Source organism: Prinia subflava, chromosome 1 (assembly GCF_021018805.1).
Source record: "Prinia subflava isolate CZ2003 ecotype Zambia chromosome 1, Cam_Psub_1.2, whole genome shotgun sequence".
NCBI classification, from domain to species: domain Eukaryota; kingdom Metazoa; phylum Chordata; class Aves; order Passeriformes; family Cisticolidae; genus Prinia; species Prinia subflava.
In genome coordinates, this window is record NC_086247.1 from 4,244,181 (window position 1) to 4,266,287 (window position 22,107).

A 22,107-nucleotide genomic window follows, 5' to 3' on the forward strand; every position below is an offset into this window, starting at 1 on the left:
GTGAATGTGGCAGAATTAGTGGAATTACAGGGATTTGAGATCCAGTTAAAATGTCTTAATTAATGCTGCCTGTCCCTGCATGGACAGTGCAGTGGATGTTTCAGTGCTCTGAGCTAAGGAATGGTGTCACCTCTGCCTAGCCATGGATCTCCCATCCATCAGCAATCGCCTTTTGCTTCCATAGCGCTGGGGGATGGGACAGACCCCAACTCCAGCCCCTTGTCTGAGGTTAGGATGCAAACCAGCAAGTTCTGCCTTCTGTTTCTGAGGGTTAATGACTGGAAAGATGCATTTCTGAAAGGGTTTAATGCAGATGATATGAGAAAGGGGTGCTGTGTGTGCTTGGTGTGGCACAGAATCTGTTTAATCCCATTTAGTGTTTTAGTTGCTTTGTCAGAGTAATTTCTTTGAAGTGTTAATTTGAATGTAATTGCTTGGCCAAATCACTACAGAATTGGGTTTGTGAGAATCTTTAGTTCCAAAGCAGGTGCAGTTCAAGGCTACCTCCTGTATTCCTTCACGGAAGAATTAATTGAAGTGAACCTCCCACTAAACAGCCAAAATGCTCCCAGAGGGACTGGATTTGTCCTGGTGTGTTCCTTCCTGGGAGGTGGCAGTGCCATACTGTGATCCTGGGTGGCTGCTCAGCCTTCCCTCTCCCAGAGGCATCCCTGTGTGGAGAGGGTACTGTGATCCTGGAGAGGCCAGACAGTGTTAAAGGAATAAAGCAGGTATTTATTAAAAGGCCCTCAGAGGATGCACCTTGGGCAGTACAAGAGCCTGGCCAAGGCTCCACCCAAGATGGACAATGGATGATGAGTTTTCACACTTTTATCAGTTTTGAGCCATTTGCATATTTGGGTTATTTGTCCAGTTACAGCTTCAGGTTATGAAGTCCCATCCTCCCAGGCTGCTCTCCTCAATTCTGTGCTGTTTGTACTGTTTGGGCCTGAAACTGCAGTGGTGTCCTTGGTTCTGGGGCTGGAAAAGGATTGTTTTGTCTGTCTACACCCTGAGGAGAACTTGCAAACACTTTATATGAAGTTCAGAGTTATATACTAATGCATTACAGAATCTGGAAAATAGGAAAGATAAAACTTAAGGCATCAACCAGAGCTGGCAAGTGGCACATCTGGCACATCTGCTTCTGGTCAGGGTCACTCCACAGCAGCAGCTCCCTCTATGACCTTCACCTGGGTTTATATACTGTTGTTTTCCAAATGAAAAATGCTTCTGTGTTTTACCTTTGGCCAGAAAATGTCAGGTTTTCTCTGCAAATGACATGAAGGTGCTTGAAATGTATTTTGAGTCTGAGGCAAAAAAAAATGTATTGAATTATTTTTTTAATCTGTTTTTTAGATAAGTTGACACATGACTGTAAGAAGGAAAAGACTTTATTCCTTGCTCAGAAAATTATAAACTTTAAAAATGTGGGGAAAAAAAAACCCCGAACCAAAAACCAACCCCAAACCCAAGTTCATCTTGGGACTATTTAATGCCAGTTCTGTGCAAAGCTTTGGCCAAAACTCAACATAAGTGCACGTGGACTGAGGGTGCTTTAAGTGACCTGAAATGAAACTGTAGAAAACTCTGTTAATACATCAGATTTTGTTTACAGTTATTCCAAACAAGCTTCCTCATCTCAGAACAAACCACTCTGCTGACAGAAATACCTGTTGGGGCACAGTGTGCTGGTGTGGTTTCGTAGCAGTGTTAAAGTGGATTTTTATTTACAAGTAACTGGGCTTTCTGCTGTGGATTTTGGCCAGGAGTGAGTTTCCTGGGATTCTGTGCTTCCTGCAATTTCCTTCCCTTAATTTCTGGGTCTAGACACTAATGAAGCTCATCCATGGCAGGAGGATGTCCTGACTTTCTGGAACCCAGATGTTGAAAGTGACTGAATAAACCATTACAAATCAGCTTATTAATAACTGAATGGGGTAAAATCCTGGCAGTTTGGTTCAGTTTTCAGTGATTTAACAAAGCCCCCCCAGAAGTGTGAAGTGCAGGGTAAATGGCTGCTTTGGAGAAGGTGTTTCACTACACTCTGCACTGCAGATTGTGGACACTGTTGCTGGCAGGGCTTGCACTGTGCAGAGATGCTGAGCAGCTCCTCTGCCATTGATGAGAGCAGTTTTGTGTTTTCCAGACAAGGCAGGCCTGGGACCATCAGGAAGTTTAAGAAGTGAAGGAGCTCCGTGCTGGGTGCTGCTCATGCCCTGGGGAAGAGAAACCCTGGGGACCCCAACCCTTGGGAAAATGAGAGAGGAGGTGAGAGGAGACATTTCCCTGCAAAATTTCCAATTTAAGCACTTGTTAAGGTGACAATTTAATTCTTAGTTTTCCTTCTGGCTTCCCTGCACTTGCCCCTCAGAAATCCTCCATCCTGCCCCCATCTGCTGGCCCATCCCAAGTGGGGAAGGCTGGCAGGAGCTCCCCAAGGCCATTTGTGGTGTCAGGGAGCTCTGACTTGGCTGGGGCTGGGACAGGGGCGCTGCTGCATCTGGAGAGATGAGAGGTTGGCAGGAGTTCACTGTGGGAGTTGTGCATGTGGCAGCACTGCAAACCCACAGCACCAGATGCAGGCTGTGGCTGCTCCTTCCTCCCACCTACACATCCCCCAGAAAAGCAATTCCTTTGGATTTGTCCACGTGCTGCCTCAGCAGATCCATCATAAACCTGCCTGTGGCTGCTCTTCCACCAAGCAACCTCCCTGTGTGGTATGAGGAGCCTGGGGTTGCATGGCAGTTCTATATCAAAGGGAACAATCCTTCCCACAGGGTTCTCAGCAGTGCACAGGTTTTAGTTGTATTTTTTCCCTACATTTTGGATGTGCTGTTGAACCACGGACTTTAATTTTGTTCTTTTTTCCTCCCTTCTTAAAGCACAACTAAAGCACCTGCTGGAACAGCTGCTCCCTGTGCATCAGCAGGGATTGCAGATGCTGTCTGACCTGGGAGCAAGGCTAGGAGTTGTCCCCAAAATATAAATTTAGACACTTCTGGTCATTTTATGGGTTTTTTTTTTGAGTGTGCTTGGCAAGCATGAATGGTGAACAGGTCAGCAGGCAAGCTTGGGAGTCTCTAATCCCCTGGCTGATGCTGTTTGTGTTTGCTTTGTTAGCTTAGAGTTCCTGTCAGAAAAAAAAAAAAAGTAATGTGGACTCTCTCCTGTATTTATCAGTTTTTCCTGGTTTTAAAGCCATGAATAGAGGAAGCTTCACCCGTGCCAGTTTCTGTGAAATTGCACCTTTTTGCCTGATGTGTTCTTGACTCAGAGCAGATCCTGTCTGGGCTTTACGGGCACCCCACAGCCTCAGCTGCTGTGGGTTGGATCAGAGCTCTCATGTACCAGCATGACATAAAGTGAATTGTGTTTCTAGATTTCACCAAAGTTAGTTCTGCATCAACTGTGAGGTGCTCAAACCTCACTGTTTTATAGCACTGTTTCTGTGCTATTAAAAAATGAGGATTTCACCCAAATTTTGTCATTCCTGATGTATTTTGTTGTGAAACTTAATGACTGAGCCATTCAATTGCTCATCTCATTTACAAATGACAACTTGGTAATTGCATTTTAAAGAAAACAAGAGGAAAAAAACCTTACTAAACAAACCATAAAAAACCAAGAAGGGGTAAGCTTTAGATTTATCTTGGAAAATCAAATTTTTGATCAGGTGCAATGAGGAATTACGTCTGGCAAAGTTCTGTGCTATCCTGAAGAGTGTTACCACTTCCCTTCTGTTATTTGTTGGTGAAGTTTAGTAGATTTCTAGATCTGTGTGACAGGACAGGGGACAGTGTAACTCTCTGTAAAAGATACAAAGGCAGTATTTGGCTGGGAATAAGAAGCACAATTTCCCTGGCTTTTGCAGTATTTTATTAGTTGTACAATCACAAAGATTTCAGCATTTAGGGCAGTAGATAAGTAAAGATCCACCCCTGGATTTCTGTGCAGCAGAGTGGTTGACTTGATCTTGGGAGGGTGAGATGGAAAACAGAATGTATTGATTAAATCTATTTTTTTTGCATTTATTTTGGTACATTGCAAAATTAACTGACTTTATCTGTTAAGGTTTTATTAATCTTCCGTTTTAATAGTTTGAATTTTTTTTAAAAAAATTATTTTTTATAAAATAACTGAAAAAAAAAAAAGAACCAAAAGTCAATCCAGAAGCTTCATATTGTAAATGTTCCCTCCAATCAAAATGTTTGTGACCATTTAAAGTTTGCTTTTTTTTTTTTGAGAAAAAAAGTTTTGATGTTAAGGTCGTTCCAAGTGGTACTAAGTGTGTGTTGAGTAGTTCTGTGTGTGTGTGTTGCATCTCTGTGGCACTGCCTCGTGCTTGCAGTATTGAAATGATCAGTGCTGGCTGGGTGAGAGGAGCACTTGTAAAGCCAAGCCAGGCCCAGAATGACCCTGAGCTGGCTCTGAAGGGATTCCCTGGCACTGCAGGGTTCCCAGGGAGGTTGGAGCTGGCTCTGAGGGGCATCCCTGGCTCTGAGGGGCATCCCTGGCACTGCAGGGTTCCCAGGGAGGTTGGAGGCATCACTTGGCAGTGCTGGGAGCACAGGGGGTGGAGTTGATCCATTGCTTCTCTCACTGCCGTGGCTGAGCACTTGTGGGATGCTGGGTGGCCACGCCACTTTAAACTAAGCCTTAACTAAATGAGAAATGTGTCAGATTCCTCTCTCAGAGTATGCAAAAATACTGTTTAATGACAGGAGGGTGTTCCTGTAGAGCTGCAGTGTTAGCAAAGGCAGTCTCCTGACCTGAGAAATGAGGGGCACCTGTAGCTGTCTGTACTGTGATGCCTCTTTGGGCGCTGGCTGTTTTCCTCTGGCAGCCAGCCCCAAACAGGCTTTCCTAAATCCCAGCTTTTTGTTGTCCTTGTTGTCAGACACGTTCTCCTCCCTCCCCCTGCCAGCAAATCTCTGCCTGAAGGAGGATTGTGATTTAACACTTTGAATTTTACATCCCAAAAAAAGCCATTCTTGAATTCTGCTTACTTCGGGTGGGTGCCATCGCTTCCACTTCTTATGACTGACATTGGATCCTTAAAACATTTTAAATAGAGGCAAAAAAAAAAAAAAGTGTTGGGGACCCAGCTTGCTTTTATTTTATTTTTTTTCCAATTTGGATCTACCTCATGTAACCAGTTGGGTGCTAATTACTCAAAATTGTCAAGGAGATTTGGCAAAGGCGACCAAACCGACCCCATCCACGGCCCAAACCCTTGGGTTCCTTGTTCCAAGACAACAATCTTGGATTTGAGTTCTATTCTTTGTGCCTTTGTGTTTTTTTCCCCAGTGCACAACAATCAAAACTCATCTTCCCAATTAAAAACAGCAAATGGTTTTTAACCACGCCACAAAAAACAGAATTTGAAAATATTTTTCGGTGTAGCAAGTTGTAAACTAAAGTATCACAGCTAACCTAGGCAAAGAGAAATAGCCAATAAAGAAGGTTTTGGAAATGTTTAATCCTGACCCCAGATCTCTACATCTCTGTGTCTCTACATATGCACATAGCACACGACTTTGTGTGTGTATGTGTATATATATAAATACAAAATGAGGGGATGCATGTGTAAGGGTGAGGGAATAAAACATCATTGACCTTTCCACAGTTTTGTATGTAACAGTTTACAACTATGTGTTTTTTCTACTATGTGAACCTTTTTTACTGAAAAAGAATTCCTTTTCAGAAAGCTTTAAGTTGTGATATGCTATCATTTTTTCAAGTTTAAAAAATTTTTTAAAAATCCAGTTTTTACCTGTACCTACTACAGAGGGGGAATCTTTGCTGTAAAATTGTATTTAGTTTAAATAGTAAAAAAAAATAAATAAATCTATATATGGGATTGTAAAAGTGCTGACATTCCATCATGGCAGGACTTCCAAGCTGTTTCCTAAGGCTTTCTGTTGCAGAGAGACTCAAACAAAAGGAAAATGCCTCTGTTCAGTGTTTTTATAAAACTGCTCCATCAGGTCTAGACTTAAGCTATATTTTCTAAAGCCTAATCATCCTTTAATATGCTGCAGATAAATGATCAGCATGGTTGCACTTTCTCAGTAATAATGTTTGCCCTGCAATTGGCTCGTGATAAGGACTTCAGTTTTTTAACAAAACCAATCGTACTTCGGGCAGAAGGTAATATTTATATAGGTACCTCAAGAGAAAAAAAAAACAAAAAGAGCCTGAATATGCTGCATTTTGTTTCTTTACCATTTTTCATGTAGCATTTGTTTGCTTTTCTGGTTTTTAGGAGGTGACTTAGCTACCTGTTTGCTTTGGGGGACTGTTTGCAGGCCGTTGTTTTCTCTGGATCTCGTAGAATGTGGTATCCTGCCCTGGGATCATGCAGGAGTTTGGGATGGGATGTGCCCTGCAGTGTGCACACACAGGGAGGGGACCATGGAAATTCCCTTTATAGACTTCAGGAAAAGGAGGAAAAGGATACTATATTCCTAAACCAGACAATACATGTTCCTGATTCTTAATTATGGTTTGATGGGGTGGTTTTTTTTGGCTCATTCTGCTTTCTTGACTCTTTTCTCAAATACGAGTGTGGAAAGGGCAGTTGATTAATGGGGGCACACGGTGACCAAACCTGCCCCATTGGTGGGTGTTTTGGGAGTGAGAAATCCACTGCTCTTACCCAAATCCATGGGTAAGAGCAGTGCCCCACGTTGGAACAGGACCCTCCTGCTCTCTGCCTGCTCCCTACTGCAGGTCTGCCCCCTACTCCTTCATTTCCGAGTCAGTGAAAATCTAAAAATGTGCAGAGATGGGGAATTTTTGTTGAGAACTGTTGAAGGAAACTTCAAAGGCTGTGAAACTGAGCATTTATTGTCATGTTTTTAAGCTTAGGTGGGTCCTTTTCCAAGTTCGTTTTACAGCTTGCAAGGTAAAATAGTTTGCACTACTTTTGCAATAAACTCATGAAAAACCTAACAGGTTCTGTTCTGGTTTCTTACTGTATATATACAACTAATACTAAAGATTTAGCATAGTGTTTTTCACCTCAAAACATAAGACTTGTAACAAGCTCAGAATGCTGTAATTCCTGATAAAATAATGATGTGAATGATATTTTATAAAGTTATTTTGTATGGTGTCGATTTTGTTTTGCCTCATAGTATGTCAATAAAATAAAATTCCTCATCTTTACAAGATATCGTTTGATGCCTTTTCATTTAATATTTGGCCATTTTCTGCAGTTACTGTGAGACTGCCAAAATCTCTGGTCCATTGCCCTCCCTTGCATTTCTCCCCTTGTGTTTGGATGTTTCCCTGGGCTCCCACCTGCTCTGTGCCCAGCCAGAGACAAAGCTTTAACTGCTTACAAGTTGTACTCCTGGAATTGGTTTTGGAAGATGATTTGTGTTTTTCTGAGTGAATCCCTACAGTGCTCAATTTGCTCAATTTTGAAGTGAAGAAAATGTAGCACCTGGTGGTGACTATAAAGCATCCAGCAGAATTGCAAGGATGCCAAGGAGCCTCCTCTGGGAGCCCAACCCTGCAGACACAGATTGGTTTTACTCAATAATATGAAATACTGTCAGAGCCGTCTCCTCCCTTTATTTTTTCCCTTGTTTTTCAAAACACCACTTTGAAGTGGATGAGGTTTTGCTCTGTGTCAGGCTCTTGAGGAAAACAAATAACCCTTCACTGGTTTGATGGCAACAAGCTCTGGCAGATGCAGGGCCTTGGAGAGGGCTGTGGCAAATTTTGGCAGCTCTGCAGTCCCCATGGAGGATTCTGCATGAATGAATCCAGAAGGCTGTGCACATTCTTCTGGGCCCAGGAATTCACAGAGTATGTTCATCATCCCACAGGAAACTTCTAAGGGATGAAATGTGGTGATTTATACTTAGCAACCACAAGTCTTTTGTTCTTTTGGCAAGTTTAGGGAACTTCATATCCTTTGAGCAGCACTAGCTGGGGTGGGGAAGTGTCTCACAAACTGGTGGTGTAGGGGGGAAAAAAGATAAAAACATGTTTATAATAATAATAATAATTAATCCTGGAAAGTGTCCCCTGGCCAGTGTTCCACTGCCTAAAATCCCACACCACCTTAAACAGGTCAAGATACTTGGTCACTTTTGAGGAAGTTCCTGTTAAATGATGCAGTTTGGACAGAGGGAGAAAATAGGAATAAAAAGCTCAAGGGTTGAGGTACAGACAGCGAGATCACTGAGCAGCTGCTGTCATTGGCAAAACAGATGTGACCAGAGAGAAAATTATATAATTTACTAACAAATTAAGTGGAATTAGATGGTGAGAAACTAAGTCAAAAATCAAAAAATCTTCCACCCCTTTCCCAGTCCCTTTTTCCTCCTTCCCTCCTGCCTCCTCTCCCCAGGGTGCAGGGGTGGGGATGGGGCTGTGCTCAGAGCCCTGCCAGGGCTGTTGGAGGATGTTCCTCTTTGCTGTGAGCCATCCATGGTTCAGGTATTTGCTTCTTGCCCTCATCCCTATTTCTGCTATTTCTGTATTCTATTTGTGCTAGAGAATCACTCTGTAATTTTGTGCTGGTGGATCTTTTTCCTTTCCCAAAAGCCTGGCATCCCCTCCCCACAAACAGCATTCCACACTCAGTTTCCCACACATCTCCATGCACTTTTAATAATATTTAAAAAAACCCAAAAAACCAAAACAACAAACAACAACAAAACACCCAAAACCCCCCCACAAACCAGCTCTTGGAACAATGGTTTAGTTCCACCTTCACCCACTTGGGAATTTCCCCAGGGATCCAGCTCCACTCAGCACTCAGTGCAGCATTCCTGGCACAATACAATTCTCATTTATGGAACCTTCAGGAAGATTTTTTACAGAGCAGCATCCTCTGATCTGTTAAAATAGCAGGAACATTTCTGGTGTGGCTCAGTAGCTCTGCCAGCCCCTGATCCTGCCTGCCTAAGCTCCATTTGGCTTTCTTAGAATATGGAATGTGCTGCATTGTGGATATGCTGGAGCTCCCTGCTATGTTTTAAGAGAAGCTGAGTGTGGTTGTGCCTTCAACCCAAGAGAAGCTGTTCAGTTCTGGTAACTCTTTACCCTCCAAATTAGGGTTGCTGCCTATTCCTGCCTGATTTGCTGCCCAGCTTTTCTGGAGTGGGAGCTTCTTATTATCTGTTAATATTCCTGTGCTTACCTGGGGCACTTTTCACCCCTGGGGACAAATCTTGGTCACTTCTCTGTCTCAGACCTGCTCTGCAAACATTGCCACACTGACTGAAACTGGAAAGAACTACAGGAAGTTTCTGCATCCATTGGCAGTTTTCATACAAAACATTTATTTAAAAAAGTTGCATGTAAAGTTCTACACAGGACGGTTGCCATTTCTGTAGTAAAAAAAAGAAAAGAAAAACAAACCAAAACCAGATGAAAAATCCATCTCTGTCACTCACATGGCAAAGGAGCTGCTCATTCTCAAGAACCCACAATTAACAGACTTCAATGTGCATTTTGGCAAGAGAAACTGCAGAAGTGGAGTTCATTCAAGAGAAGGGTTCTAGATGCATGAATTTATGTAATTTTCTACCGCATTTACCACCACAGCTGCAGAACCACATCAGCTCTTGGGATGGATCTCCTCCTCTCCCATTTGGGTGCCCACATGGCTGTTTTTACAGACTTTTCTAATGGACTTGGTCCACTTTGGGAGCTTTAGAACGGAAAGCTGCTTGTAAGAAATTTTAAATTTGGGTAATGATTGTCTGACAAAGTAATTTCAAATCATCTGACCAAGCTCTGCTGTCAGGTTTGTGCTGTCTCTTCCTACCCTGCCATGTTTCTGAGGGAAGAATTCCATTCTCCAACAAGTATAAAGTTCAATTTCTAAACTTCTTAAAGCAAAAGCAGATGGCTCAGTGTATAAATATATCCAGCATCTGGATTATCAGTCACAAAAATAACATCCTTTATACAACAGAAAATGGATCAACTATGAAACAATCCTCCATTGGCCTTAAGATCCAACAGTGTCATCAACAGCTTTGTCTTCATCCTCTTCCTCCTCATCCTCATCGTTGTCTTCCCTCACTTCTCCATCTCGCTTCTCTTTTTCAAGCATTTTTAGGTATTTGCTAGCTAGGATCTTCTTTGGCAAGATATCTGAAAGGCAGAATTGTTGTTTTTAGAGTCAGTTTGAATACTTGTATTGCCTCATTAATGCTGTTGCATCCAAACCACTGATTAAGTCAAATAGAAATAATAAATTAATTCAAATATAAAAATTAATTATAATAATAAATTAAATCAAATAAAAATATTTTTAACAAACCTTAGGTGAATAACCACGTAAGTCAGCCTGACCCACACACAGCTGTAAGAGTGGGAGGTTGTTACTCACTTATGGTACAAGTAACAAAGATAAGGACTCTGTTTCATGACTGATTACTGGCAACTTTTACTGCCTGCTCACATAAATTATTTGATGTGAAAAAGAGTACTCAACTGCTGTAGATCCAACAAGCCATTAATAGAAAATCCAAGTATCAGTAAAAACGTGTGTGTGTGCACATGTATCCAAAAGCACAGTGGGACCAGATGATGAAGCTCTTTTTCTCAAAACTTACAGATTCCTATGTGTCATTTTTGGTGCACGTAACTTCTCACCTAAAGATGTGCAATGATCTTTCACAGGCTGAAAGCTTTCAGATGGAACTGCTGGACTTTAGCAAATGCATAAGGCAATATCCTGAGAACTGCATACAGTGTAACTGCATAATGTAGATGCAGCAGAAAAACCCCCGTTCACAAAGAAATGTTTTTAGGGAGGTGGTTTTTGAGTTCCAGTTGAATGCTGAGCAGTAGAACTGGGTCCTCACAAAACAGAGCATTAAGAGCAAGATTTCATTTTCCAAAGCAGACACTGGATTTACCTTTGTGTTATCCATACCTGCAAGGAACTGAAAGGTCTCACACTCTTCTGCTGTATGAGACAGGTCAGTGTAAGTCAGAGCGTTCTTCTCCTTCCCTCTGCCGTGTTTGTAGGAGTATGCAGCCAAATACTGAACAAAAAGCTCCTAAAAATTAAAACAACACTGAGTAGTCAGACTAAGAATTCACACATATCGTTGATCCCTGTCTAAAGGCAGAAGCACCGTATTTAACTGCACATACACTGGGCACTCAGTGCAGACTCATTAAATTTCAGTACCTGAAGGGAATGTACAGGAAAGACGGAGAGAGGCTATTTATGACATTTACAACAGCATGTCGTGACAGGACAAGGGGGAATGGCTTCAAACTGAGAGAAAGTAGGTTTAGATCAGATGTTAGGAAGAATTTTTTCCCTGTTAGGGTGGTGAGGCACTGGATCAGATTGCCCAGAGAAGCTGTGGCCGCCCCATCCCTGGAAGTGTCCAAGGCCAGGCTGGACGGGGCTTGGAGCAACCTGGGACAGTGGAAGGTGTCCCTGTCCATGGCAGAAGTTTGATAAGAGATGCTCTTTAAGGTTCCTTCCAACACAAACCATTCTGTGATTCTAGACTCGGGGCAGCTTTAGGGTCAGATCAGTCTCGGATGCGGACAGAGAAGGGAGGCGAGAGCCCGGCCCGGGCCGCGGGAGCGCTCCGAGGGCAGAGGCCCCTCAGCCGGGGAGGGGAGGCGCGGGGGGCCCGAGGGCAGGGCAGGCCGAGCCGGTACCGTGGCCTTGGCGGTGAGGAACAGCGCGTCCTGGTTGATGCTGGAGACCTCGGGAGAGCTCTTCATGATGACGCGGATCCGCGACAGGGGCAGCGACACCAGACGGTTCTCGGTGCCGCTCAGCCGCGCCGCCGCCATCTCAGCCCGTCCCCGCGGCAGCGCGGGCACGGCCCGCCGGGAGCTGTAGGCGGCGGCCGCCGGGACTACAGCTCCCTACAGCACCGGGAACAGCAGACTAGCGGGACTACAGCTCCCTACAGCACCGGGAATACCCCGCAGCCGGGACTACAGCTCCCTACAGCACCGAGAACAGCAGGCTAGCGGGACTACAGCTCCCTACAGCACCGGGAACAGCAGGCTAGCGGGACTACAGCTCCCTACAGCACCGGGAACAGCAGGCTAGCGGGACTACAGCTCCCTACAGCACCGGGAATACCCCGCAGCCGGGACTACAGCTCCCTGCAGCACCGGGAACAGCCTCCTGCCCGGACTACAGCTCCCTACAGCACCGGGAATACCCCGCAGCCGGGACTACAGCTCCCTACAGCACCGAGAACAGCAGGCTAGCGGGACTACAGCTCCCTACAGCACCGGGAACAGCAGGCTAGCGGGACTACAGCTCCCTACAGCACCGGGAACAGCAGGCTAGCGGGACTACAGCTCCCTACAGCACCGGGAATACCCCGCAGCCGGGACTACAGCTCCCTGCAGCACCGGGAACAGCCTCCTGCCCGGACTACAGCTCCCTACAGCACCGGGAACAGCCTCCTGCCCGGACTACAGCTCCCTACAGCTCCCCGCAGCAGCGGGACCCGCCTCCTGTCGGGACTGTAGTTCCCTACGTCTCCTTGCGATACAGGGACCCGCACAGGGACGCGCCCGCTGCCAGGCAGAAGCCCCGGCCCCTCCGGCTTTCTCCTCCCTGCCGCGGGCGAGCAGCGGGCCCGGGGGCACCCGGGCGCGCTGAGGCTCCGGCGAGTCCTTCATAGAATTATAGAATAACATAGGCTGGAAGAGGTCTCTGAGATCATCGAGTCCAACCTGTGACGGATCACCAGGTGGCTGTAGAGTGATAAGGTCACAACCCTGAGCCTCCTTTTCTCCAGGCTGAACACCCCCAGCTTGCTCAGCTACTCCTCCTCAGACTTGTGCTCCAGCTCCTTCACCAGCTTTGTGTCCTGTCTCTGGCCATGCTCCCGCAGCTCAATGTCCCTCCTGAACTGAGGGGCCCAGAACTGGACTCAGCACTCGAGCTGTGGCCTCCCCAGGGCCCAGCACTGAGGGACAATCACCACCCTGGTCCTGCTGGCCACACTATTGCTGACACAGAATGCCAGGAGGCCACCGCCTTTTTGCCCACCTGGGCACATCCCAGCTCACGTTCAGCTGCTGTCAAACAGCACTTCCAGGTCCTTTTCCACCGGGTCATTTTGTGCTAAGCAGCTTTCCAGTCACTCTTCCCACCTGGGTGGATTCCTGCAGCCCCAGCACAGGCGGGAGCAGCTTTGAAGCTTCCCCTTCCTCACGTCTCATCACAGCCCCAGGCTGGCACAGGAGTGTGGGGAGCTTGTTTTTAATGGCAACTGGGCAACTCCTGTGTGTATCCTGATTACAGGCCACTGCCTACAAAGGCTTTAACCTGAACTGTAATTACAGGCTGCTCAACACCTCTGCAGCTGTAGTACCAGAGAATGTGTCTGGTCACCCTGACAGTTGTCAGAGCTGTGGGGGAGGTTGTGAAGGGCAGTGTAAACTGTGAAGTGATGATGGGGCTGCATCTTCATTATTAACACATTCCCCACACTTACGCTGTGGGTCTGCTGTGTAGGAAGGTTGTAAGATGCTTGTGGGATGGGGTTTTGCTGCTGGGAGTGCTGGCTCCAGAAGTTTGCCTTTGTCTGTTTGGGTAAGAGCTACAGGGCAAGTGAGCATTTCCAGAAGTGATGACACATCATTTGCATCAATTTATTAATGGTTTCAATCAAAAGGTTTCCAGTATGCTGTACAAACAACATGCCTGATGGTTTGTATTGGTAAGAAATCTGCTAAGGCCATTAAATTATCTCTACTTAATATGAGAGAGAAGAGCAGGAGCTTTTTCAGAACACGCAATAATAATTCACATGGAATTTAGGAGAGAAAGGAGTGTACCCAAGAAGAATCATTAAATGGAAAACACGGAGTTTATTGACTGAATGTTACTATCTTATACAGAATTTGCCCAGTACATAATGACAAAGCTACAGATGATACTGATGTATTAATAAAATTAGCAGTTGGAAGCATCTTGGTACAAGGCTAACACATTAGATTAAAAAATTCCAAAATTACTGTATTTGGTAACATCACTTATAGTTAGCTGTTGCAGATAATCTGTATCTCTTAGGCTGTACAAGTCTCTTGAGATTACATTTTATGTGAGGCCATTGTGTGTATGTTACATCTGAAAGGAAGCACAAATATCCTGGGATGCTGCATGGATGTCTGGAAGGATCGATTTCTTTCTTGATCCTTACCATCTTGTGACATCTTGTGGAGACAGCTGACATTACTCCAGCAGTGAATTTCTTGTAAGTACTACCGGAGTCTTTCATGTTTTCAATACACAAATAAACCCTCAATACACAAATAAACCCTCATCAAACTATCAGGATTTCGGAGGGTATGGTGCTGGGAAGGAACAGGTGAAGGCACCTCTGAGCTCCTCAGAGCCGTCTTTGCCCTGCTGCCGCTGAGAGCTTGGCAGGTGTGGTTGCCTCTCTGGGGTTTTGTCTCCCAGCAAAGGGACAAAGGGACAAAGGGAGCAACAGCTGCCCTGGCAGGAGAAGGGAGGCTGTGAGTGACCAGCCTGAGCACACTGCAGCCCTCTCTGGCCCTGAGGCCGTGCTGCTCTTGGGGCTGGGTCAGCCTCTGAGACTCAGAGTCCAGCCTGTGCTGCCATCTCTCCAGCTCCTTTCCCTCTGGGAAATGTTGTCCATTTCTTGGAAGATAACTGAAGGTCAAGGCTAAAGCTTGTTCAGTTCCTTTTATGCTGTTGTTTTTCCTCATGTCTCCCAAACTGCGGAAGCCTGAGGAGAGCAGAGAGTTCTGCCTGGACCCCACAGTTTGTGCCACAGTGGCTGAGGAGACCTGAAAAGAGGTTGTGGCCAGGCGAGGGTTAATCACTTCTTCCAAGTAACAAGTGACAGTACAAGAGGAAATGATCTCAAGTTGTGCCAGGGGAGGTTTAGGTTGTTTAGATTGTTAGGAAAAATTTCTCCACCAAAAGGGTTGTCAAGCATCGGAACTATCTGCCTAAGGAAGTGGTTGAGTCACCATTTCATGAGGAATATAAAAGACATGTAGATGGGGCTCTTAGGGACATGGTTTAGAGGTGGCCTTGGCAGTACTAGGTTGGACTTGATGATAAGGGTCTTATCCAACCTAAATGATTCTATGATTCTACCTAAATGCAATTGTTCATCCAAACTTTTCAAACATTTTGAGTTATTTTGAAGTTATTTTGTTGGAGTGCCACTACTTTAAGTCATGATGTTGCCCCTTATGAAAGGCTGCAATAAGGTGTCCCTGGACTCTTCTCCAGGCTGAGCAACCCAAACTCTATTAGGCTGTCTCCACAGGAGGGGCACTTCAGCCTTCTGACAATTTCCATGGCTTCCTCTGGACCTGCTCCAAGAAATCCCCGAGTTTTTCTTGTGCTGAGGATTCCAGACGTGGATGAAGCACTGCAGGTGAGGTCTCACCAGAGTGGAACAGTGCCGCGGTGTGCGTGTCCCAGGTCGAGCACGGCAGCATCGGGGAGCGACACATTCCCCCCGGGGAGCTCTTCCTCCCCGCTCAGGAACTCCGATGCTCTCAGCGAGTGCTTTTGGGGCGCAGAGATGAAGCAGAAGCGAGACGGGTCTTGGGGTAAACTAAGGAGATTTATTAAAGGTACAACTGAAGAATAAAATCTAAAAGCTCAACCCCAAGAACCAGGAACACGCTTCCCACCGTGGGTTTTATATATAGGGCAATACAAAGCAAACAACCAATGAAAGTGCACTCAGGGAGGAGTCTAAGGCGGGAATACAGAACTAAATCCAATGGGAATAGCAAAAGCAGTGTAATGATACAAAATAGCAAATGATATATCGAGCTAAGGAAGATTGGCAAGGAAGGCTCCAGAAACAGAGGCAGCGATACTGAGAATTGACACTTAACGGTATGCATAATTTAAATGATAACACACAAATGAAATAGAAAGCTAGCCTGAAAACTCAAAGCAAAAACCCACACCACAACAGAACAGAGGGGCAGAATTCCCTCCTTCACCTGCTGCTCACACTGTGGGATCAACCCAAGACATGTTTGGCTTTCTGGGTGCAAGTGCACACATGGCCAGCTGACATCCAGCCTCTCATCAGCACCTCCAAGTCCTTCTTAGCAGGGCTGCTCTCAATCCACTTATTCCCAAATCTGTGTTGATATCGGGGCTTGGTCATCCAGGTGCAGCAATCTTGCACTTGGCCTCACTGAACATCATTAACGTTCCCACATCCTTCACCAGAAATTCACCCGAACTCTCATACAAGGCTCATACTTCTGGAGTTTTTTTACCTCCAGAGTTTTCAAGATTTTGCCATTTAAGCTTCATGACTGAGAAATCCTCTCAGAGGGAGATCTGTCTCTTCTTGAGAAGTCTCAGGGGAGACCTCATCACTCTCAGCTACTTCAAAGGAGCTTGTAGTGAGTTGGGGCCGGCCTCTTTTGCTGTGCCAATGGTGTAAGGACCAGAGGATATGGACTTAAGCTGAGGCAGGGGAAATGCAGATTAGATATTAGAAAAAAAATTTTCACTGTTCAGGCGGTCAGGCATTGGAATACACTACCCAGGGCAGTGGTGGAATCACCATTCCTGGAAGGGTTTAAGAGGCATCTGAGTCTGGGGATGTGCTTTAGGGTTACAGTGGCAGTGCTGGGTTGGCAGTTGGACTGGGTGGTTCTATGACACCAGACCAATTTCGGGATTTGGGAATGCCATGAAGGCTCACTTCCTTCTAAGGGCTAGAGCCCTTTAAGTTTTCATACACAGTCGGCTCAAATTCACCATCCAGGAGAATCAGTCATTCATCTACCCCTTTTAACGCGCTCGTGTTCACAGGCAGGGGCTTCCAGTCCCCGTGGAAACCCCGGGAGCGGCACCGCGGACGACGGCGGAGAATCGCCCCGCTCCCCTCACGACTCTCCCGCCATGGCCCGCCGCGCATGCGGGGCGGAGCCGCCATTGCCGTCAGTTCCGGCGGCAGCGGGGCGGCTCCTGTCCCGGCTGTGAGTGCCGCTTCCCCGCTTACCGCCCGGCAGCCGCGTCCCCCTGTCCCGGCTGTGAGTGCCGCGTCCCCCTGTCCTAGAGCGGTTCCTATCCCGGCTTCGAGTGCTCCCCACCCGGTTACCGGCCGTCCCCGCTGCCCAAAGACCGGCTCCTGCCCGGGCTGTCGGTGCCCCTTCCCCGGTACCACCCGCGGGCGGTAACCCTGGGGTCTCCCCCAGAGCAGCTCCCCTGCTCCTTTCGCTGCTTCTGACGGGGCTCAGGGGGGTGTGCGCCTCCGCCGCGCCTCTGCTGCGCTTGGCTCTTCTGCAGTTCATTTGTTTTCCCTGCTGAACTTGGCCGGCCCAAAGCGGCAGATGCCCGGGGACAGGGAGAAGGGGGAGCTCCCACCCACTGCGGCCTCTGCCGGGGGGAAGTGTCAGGACGGTGCTGCTGCCACGGGAATGGGGCTGCACCTTGGGAATTGGGCTGCTCCCCTGGGAATGGAGCTGCTCGCTGGGAATGGAGCTGCACCCCTGGGAATGGGGCTGCTCTCTTGGGAATGAGGCTGCTCGCTGGGAATGGGGCTGCCCCCTTGGGAATGGGGCTGCACCTTGGGAATTGGGCTGCTCCCCTGGGAATGGGGCTGCTCGCTGGGAATGGAGCTGCACCCCTGGGAATGGGGCTGCTCCCTTGGGAATGAGGCTGCTCGCTGGGAATGGGGCTGCTCGCTGGGAATGGGGCTGCTCGCTGGGAATGGGGCTGCACCCCTGGGAATGGGGCTGCACCGCTGGGAATGGGGCTGCTCCCTGGGAATGGGGCTGCTCCCTGGGAATGGGGCTGCTCCCTGGGAATGGGGCTGCTGGGCAGAGCCCGGGCAGTGCGGTGGCAGAAGGGAGGTGCAGTCCGTAGTCCTGAGCAGCCCGTGTCCTCAAGGCAGCTGCGTCTCTGTCACCTGTGTCCCCGTGGGCTCGGAACTCGTTGTTGTGCTTGTAAAACCAATAGTGTCAGGTCTAAAGCTGGGCTGCATATATTTCGTTTTGTTTTGTCCGTGTATTTGTTTTTGTGGAGGTTTGGTGGTTTTTGTGGGTTTTTTTGGAGGTATTTACGTTCAGGGCTTTGGAGCTGACATTCACAAAGGGATCCTTGGCGTCCAGGATGTCTGCGACATGAAAGGACTCAGGGCTGTGCATGTTCATTCAAGGCTGAGCTGCAGTGCAGTAATCGGTTTTAGAGAGCTCAGGAGAAAAGGGATTCTAAATACTTAAATGTAAAGACAGGAAACATTGCCAGGTCCTTACCTATGTGTGTTTTGAGAAAGCAAAATTTTGCTTTTCCTCAAAAGTAGGTGTTCTGGTCCTGATTTTCCTCTGCTTGGCAATGTGCGAGCACTGACAGCTGTGTAAAGTTTGGTGATCCCAATTTGGTGCCTGTCTACATGTCACCCCACACAATTTTGTTTATTCCTCAAGAAAATGGGACTGAAAAGACTGAGTCTGACAGGCTCTCCTGAGCTGGTGTTTCTGCCCAGTGGCTGTGGTAGCGACTTGTGTGGGCTGGCTTGTGTAGCTGCACAGAGAGTGAGATTAGAAAACCCTTATTTACGGATTTGTGTTTGATAGGTGACTACAAGTATTTCTTGTGCACAGTGTAACATCAGTAGGTTGCATGGTTGAAGATTTAGTAAAATAATGAAGCAAACAGTGGCATCGTAGCACATATATTCAGGATGCAGAAGTGTTTAGCAACAAAGCCCTGGTTTGATTCAGCAACCCTGTGTACTTCTGAGCATTAAAAAATAATATGCATTTTTCTTTCACTAGCCTGCAGCTGATGCAAAATGAGTGTTCCTGACTACATGCAGTGTGCTGAGGATCATCAGACCCTCCTGGTGGTGGTTCAGCCTGTTGGCATTGTACCTGAAGAGAGCTTTTTCAGGATCTACAAGCGGATTTCAGCGGTGAGCCAAGTGAACGTGCGCGACTCGCAGCGAGTGCTCTACATCCGATACAGGCACCATTATCCCCCCGAGAACAACGAGTGGGGGGATTTTCAGACACACCGCAAAGTCGTGGGGCTCATCACTATCACCGAGTGTTCTTCAGCAAAGGAATGGCCTCAGACTTTTGAAAAATTCCATGTTCAGAAGGAAATGTATGGCTCTACTCTCTATGATTCCCGATTGTTTGTCTTTGGGCTTCAAGGGGAGATTACAGAGCAGCCCCGCACAGATGTGGCGTTCTATCCCAGTTATGATGAGTGTGAAACTGTGGAGAAGAGAATAGAAGATTTTATTGAGTCCCTCTTCATAGTGCTGGAGTCCAAGCGTCTTGACAGAGCCACTGATAAGTCTGGAGACAAGATCCCCCTCCTCTGTGTTCCTTTTGAGAAGAAGGATTTTGTAGGTCTGGACACCGATAGTAGGTAAGCAGCTGCTTTTGTCAGCTCACAGATCTTAAAAAAACACATCTGGGGCACTTGCCAGCCTTTAGGATAAGCCTATTAGAAAGGACAAGGTGAGCCTTGTTCCAGCTGAGGCTGTGCCCTGATCTTTCTGTGTCTGCTTGCTGTAGTTTTAAGAGAACTTAAGGTGCAGTCTCACTGTATTTGATGTTTTGAACTTGTTTATATGTACACATTTATTTGATAAAACTCATCAAGTCGCAGGAAGAAGTTACAGAGTGGTTTGACAGATGCTGCTGTAATGAGACTTTTTGCTGCAAAACTTCCAGTGTTTTTTAGATATACAGTATTAATTAAAAAATCAGTTAGCATCAATGAAACTATTTTTATATGATGTTAAGTAGTATTTAACTAATCCTACTTAATATATTTCTTCCCTTTAAACCTCTGTCTACTTTTTCATTCTATGAGACAATGACTGTTTATTTTGATGATGAAGTCCAGCATCTTTCCCTGTTCTTCTTTTATATAATTATTTGTTACTGCTTTTTACCTGTCTTGTTTTGCTCCCCTATGGTTTTTTGTATGAGTTTTCTCCCCCCATTTTTCCTTCCTCATTTGCATACTCATCTGTCAGATTTGAGTGTTGCATGGTTCTTGTGTAAGGGATTAGTAATTCTGGCTTGTGCCAGCTACAGGCAGGTGCAAAATCTGTTTGACTCTGCTGTTTGCAGTCAAATCCAGGGGATGGAAGCAACAACTTTTTGTCCTGGCAAAAACAGAGGTGAGGAAAGCCCTATCAGAACTCGGGCTGTGTGTGGGGATAGTGTTCATGTCTGTGTGGGACTGGAGGGATGCCAGCAGAGGTTATTAGTGTGTGTAAAAGCTCAGAGGTGTCCAGGCAGGTTTGTGAAGCTTTTAAATCACATTAATCAGCTCTGCCTGCAGAGTTAGTCCTGGCCTTGGAAACAGGAAGAAAGCATTCCAGGTTTCTAGTTAAATTGAAGCCTTTTAAATTATCTGTGGTTGCTTGAAGGACCATCAGTACCCCAGTGCCCTGCTCCTAAAGGTGAGCACTTGAACTGGCTCTGACTTGTTGGTCCCTGGTTTGTCCCTGCACTATTATTCAGTTATCAATATGAATTACTATGGTGCTGCTTTTCGTACATGGGTAGTAACGTTGTGTAGACTGGACAAGCCTTTTTAGAATCTTGTCCTTAATTACTCAGTTTGAATTAAATTTGGCTGAATGTAACCAAAATTTCCCGTTCCAAATAGGTAGAAAATTACAATTGTTAGCCAAGAATCTCAAAATCAGAATGAATTCTGCTGTTCAGTTGTGTCTTTTAAGAAATTGCAGTTTGGAAATCGGTTTCTTAGATAAATGACTTAATTCTGAGTGGTGGTTGTGTTGTAACTAGTGGAAAATACTCCTTATAAAGTTCTGAACTGGTGGGAAGCTCAAGTGGCAGCAGAATGTTTGCCCACACATCTCCAAGCAGCTTTTTGATGCTGTTGCAGTGAGGAGTTCAAACAGATTCAGTGGGATGCTTCAGTCCTTTGCAGAATGGAAGGTGTGACCTGCCTGTGCAGACACAGGGGTTCATCCAGAGTCAATCACTGGCTCAGCTCTGCACACACCCTTGCTGGGAGGTTTGAATAGCAAACAGGCTTTCAGTAAGTCTGGATCAATGGATGGACTTGAAATGTTTGCTGCACCGAACTGCTCAAGGAGAAGATGTTAAATATTCTATTTTTTTAGTTCAGTAGTAAGAAAGTTCTTCAGTTCTGTTTGGCTGTGGAGTTAGTACTTGTTTGTTTTTAAACTTAGTATTTATACTTCAAAACTTCAGAAAGCTGAATGAAAATATATTTCTGCACAGGAACCTTTCTCAGCACCTTTCATGTAGCCTGATGCATCTCTGCTCTCTGTTCTAAAGCAGAAACTCAGGTCCATGGAATTAGGTTGGACTCAGATCAGTTGATTAAACTCACTTTCACTTTCAAGCCAAAGTCTTTGGATGTGAGCTGGTGATAATAACATTGCATTTTATTACTTGTGAATTTTTTTATTGCTTGGATTGCAGTTCATAGGATTTTATTTCAGCACATTCCCTTCTGTAGTGACAGATTAACTAATTAAGGAAGAGTACTGCATACCAGGGAGAGACAGGGCTAGCAAGGACCACCTCCAATACAGACCAGTTTCTGGATGTGTAATTCTTTTCAGGGAGGGCTCAAGGGTTTTTGAATGCAGGAAATGGGTATGGGAACTTCTGGTATAACAACTTCTGCTACTTCCTTGGTTTTGAGTCTGTCAGCATAATGATTTTACAGAAAGAAATAAAAACATGATGGTGTTGAGGCAAATGAAACAGCTTTTTCTAGAACAGGTGGAAATTCCTAAGGGGTTAAAGGCAAAGAAAGTCATTGATCTTTTTTATAAACTTTCTGTCTATTTGCAGTTTTTGTATATAATGTATCCCAACCTCCCAGTCAGTGTGCAACCATTTACTTAAAAAGCACAAGTATTCTCTATTAATAGATGGCAGAGAAGAGACACTGTTCTTGTAACAGAGGGAGTGTCTCCTGCTGTAATTGTGGATGCCTACTTAGGCTAAATGAGCATATCTTTTTGTACAACTTTTAAAATTGAAGTTAACTGGCAGTGTGTAGCAAAGGTCTAATAAATGTGTGATGCAGCTGTAGCCTGGAGCTATGGGGGTGATTGAGGGAAAATAAGCTAAGATGGGCCA

At 45.9% G+C, this 22,107-nt stretch overlaps 2 protein-coding genes across 4 annotated transcripts in view; one reads left to right on the plus strand and one right to left on the minus strand.

Moving 5' to 3' along the window:
• Positions 1-9,281: 9,281 nt before the first annotated feature.
• On the minus strand, positions 9,282-11,854 carry CHRAC1 (chromatin accessibility complex subunit 1). The gene is made up of 3 exons (XM_063407741.1): positions 11,662-11,854; positions 10,913-11,039; positions 9,282-10,125 (listed from the first exon to the last, which is right to left on the minus strand). The coding sequence occupies exons 1-3, from the start codon at positions 11,797-11,799 to the stop codon at positions 9,980-9,982; spliced, it is 411 nt and encodes a 136-aa protein (XP_063263811.1). The 5' UTR covers positions 11,800-11,854; the 3' UTR covers positions 9,282-9,979.
• Positions 11,855-16,902: 5,048 nt separating this feature from the next.
• TRAPPC9 (trafficking protein particle complex subunit 9) overlaps positions 16,903-22,107 on the plus strand; it is a 455,571-nt gene continuing 450,366 nt past the window's right edge. For 2 of the 3 annotated variants that reach the window (XM_063407850.1, XM_063408027.1), the window contains exons 1-2: positions 16,921-17,025; positions 18,772-19,372. In XM_063407850.1, coding sequence (XP_063263920.1) covers positions 18,789-19,372 — 584 coding nt within the window. In that variant the 5' untranslated portion in view covers positions 16,921-17,025; positions 18,772-18,788. Of the gene's footprint in view, positions 17,026-18,771; positions 19,373-22,107 lie in introns of all 3 variants that reach the window. The other variant, XM_063407939.1, reaches the window with a different exon arrangement.

What these genes read in the sequence shown, in the direction of transcription:
- CHRAC1 (XM_063407741.1), bottom strand. Translation starts at nt 11,799, where the DNA reads ATGGCGGCGGCGCGGCTGAGCGGCACCGAGAACCGTCTGGTGTCGCTG. An exon ending in TCCTCACCGCCAAGGCCACG is followed by an intron (nt 11,040 to 11,661) that starts GTACCGGCTCGG and finishes TTTAATTTTTAG; the next exon opens with GAGCTTTTTGTTCAGTATTT. An exon ending in GACCTTTCAGTTCCTTGCAG is followed by an intron (nt 10,126 to 10,912) that starts GTATGGATAACA and finishes TCTGCCTTTCAG; the next exon opens with ATATCTTGCCAAAGAAGATC.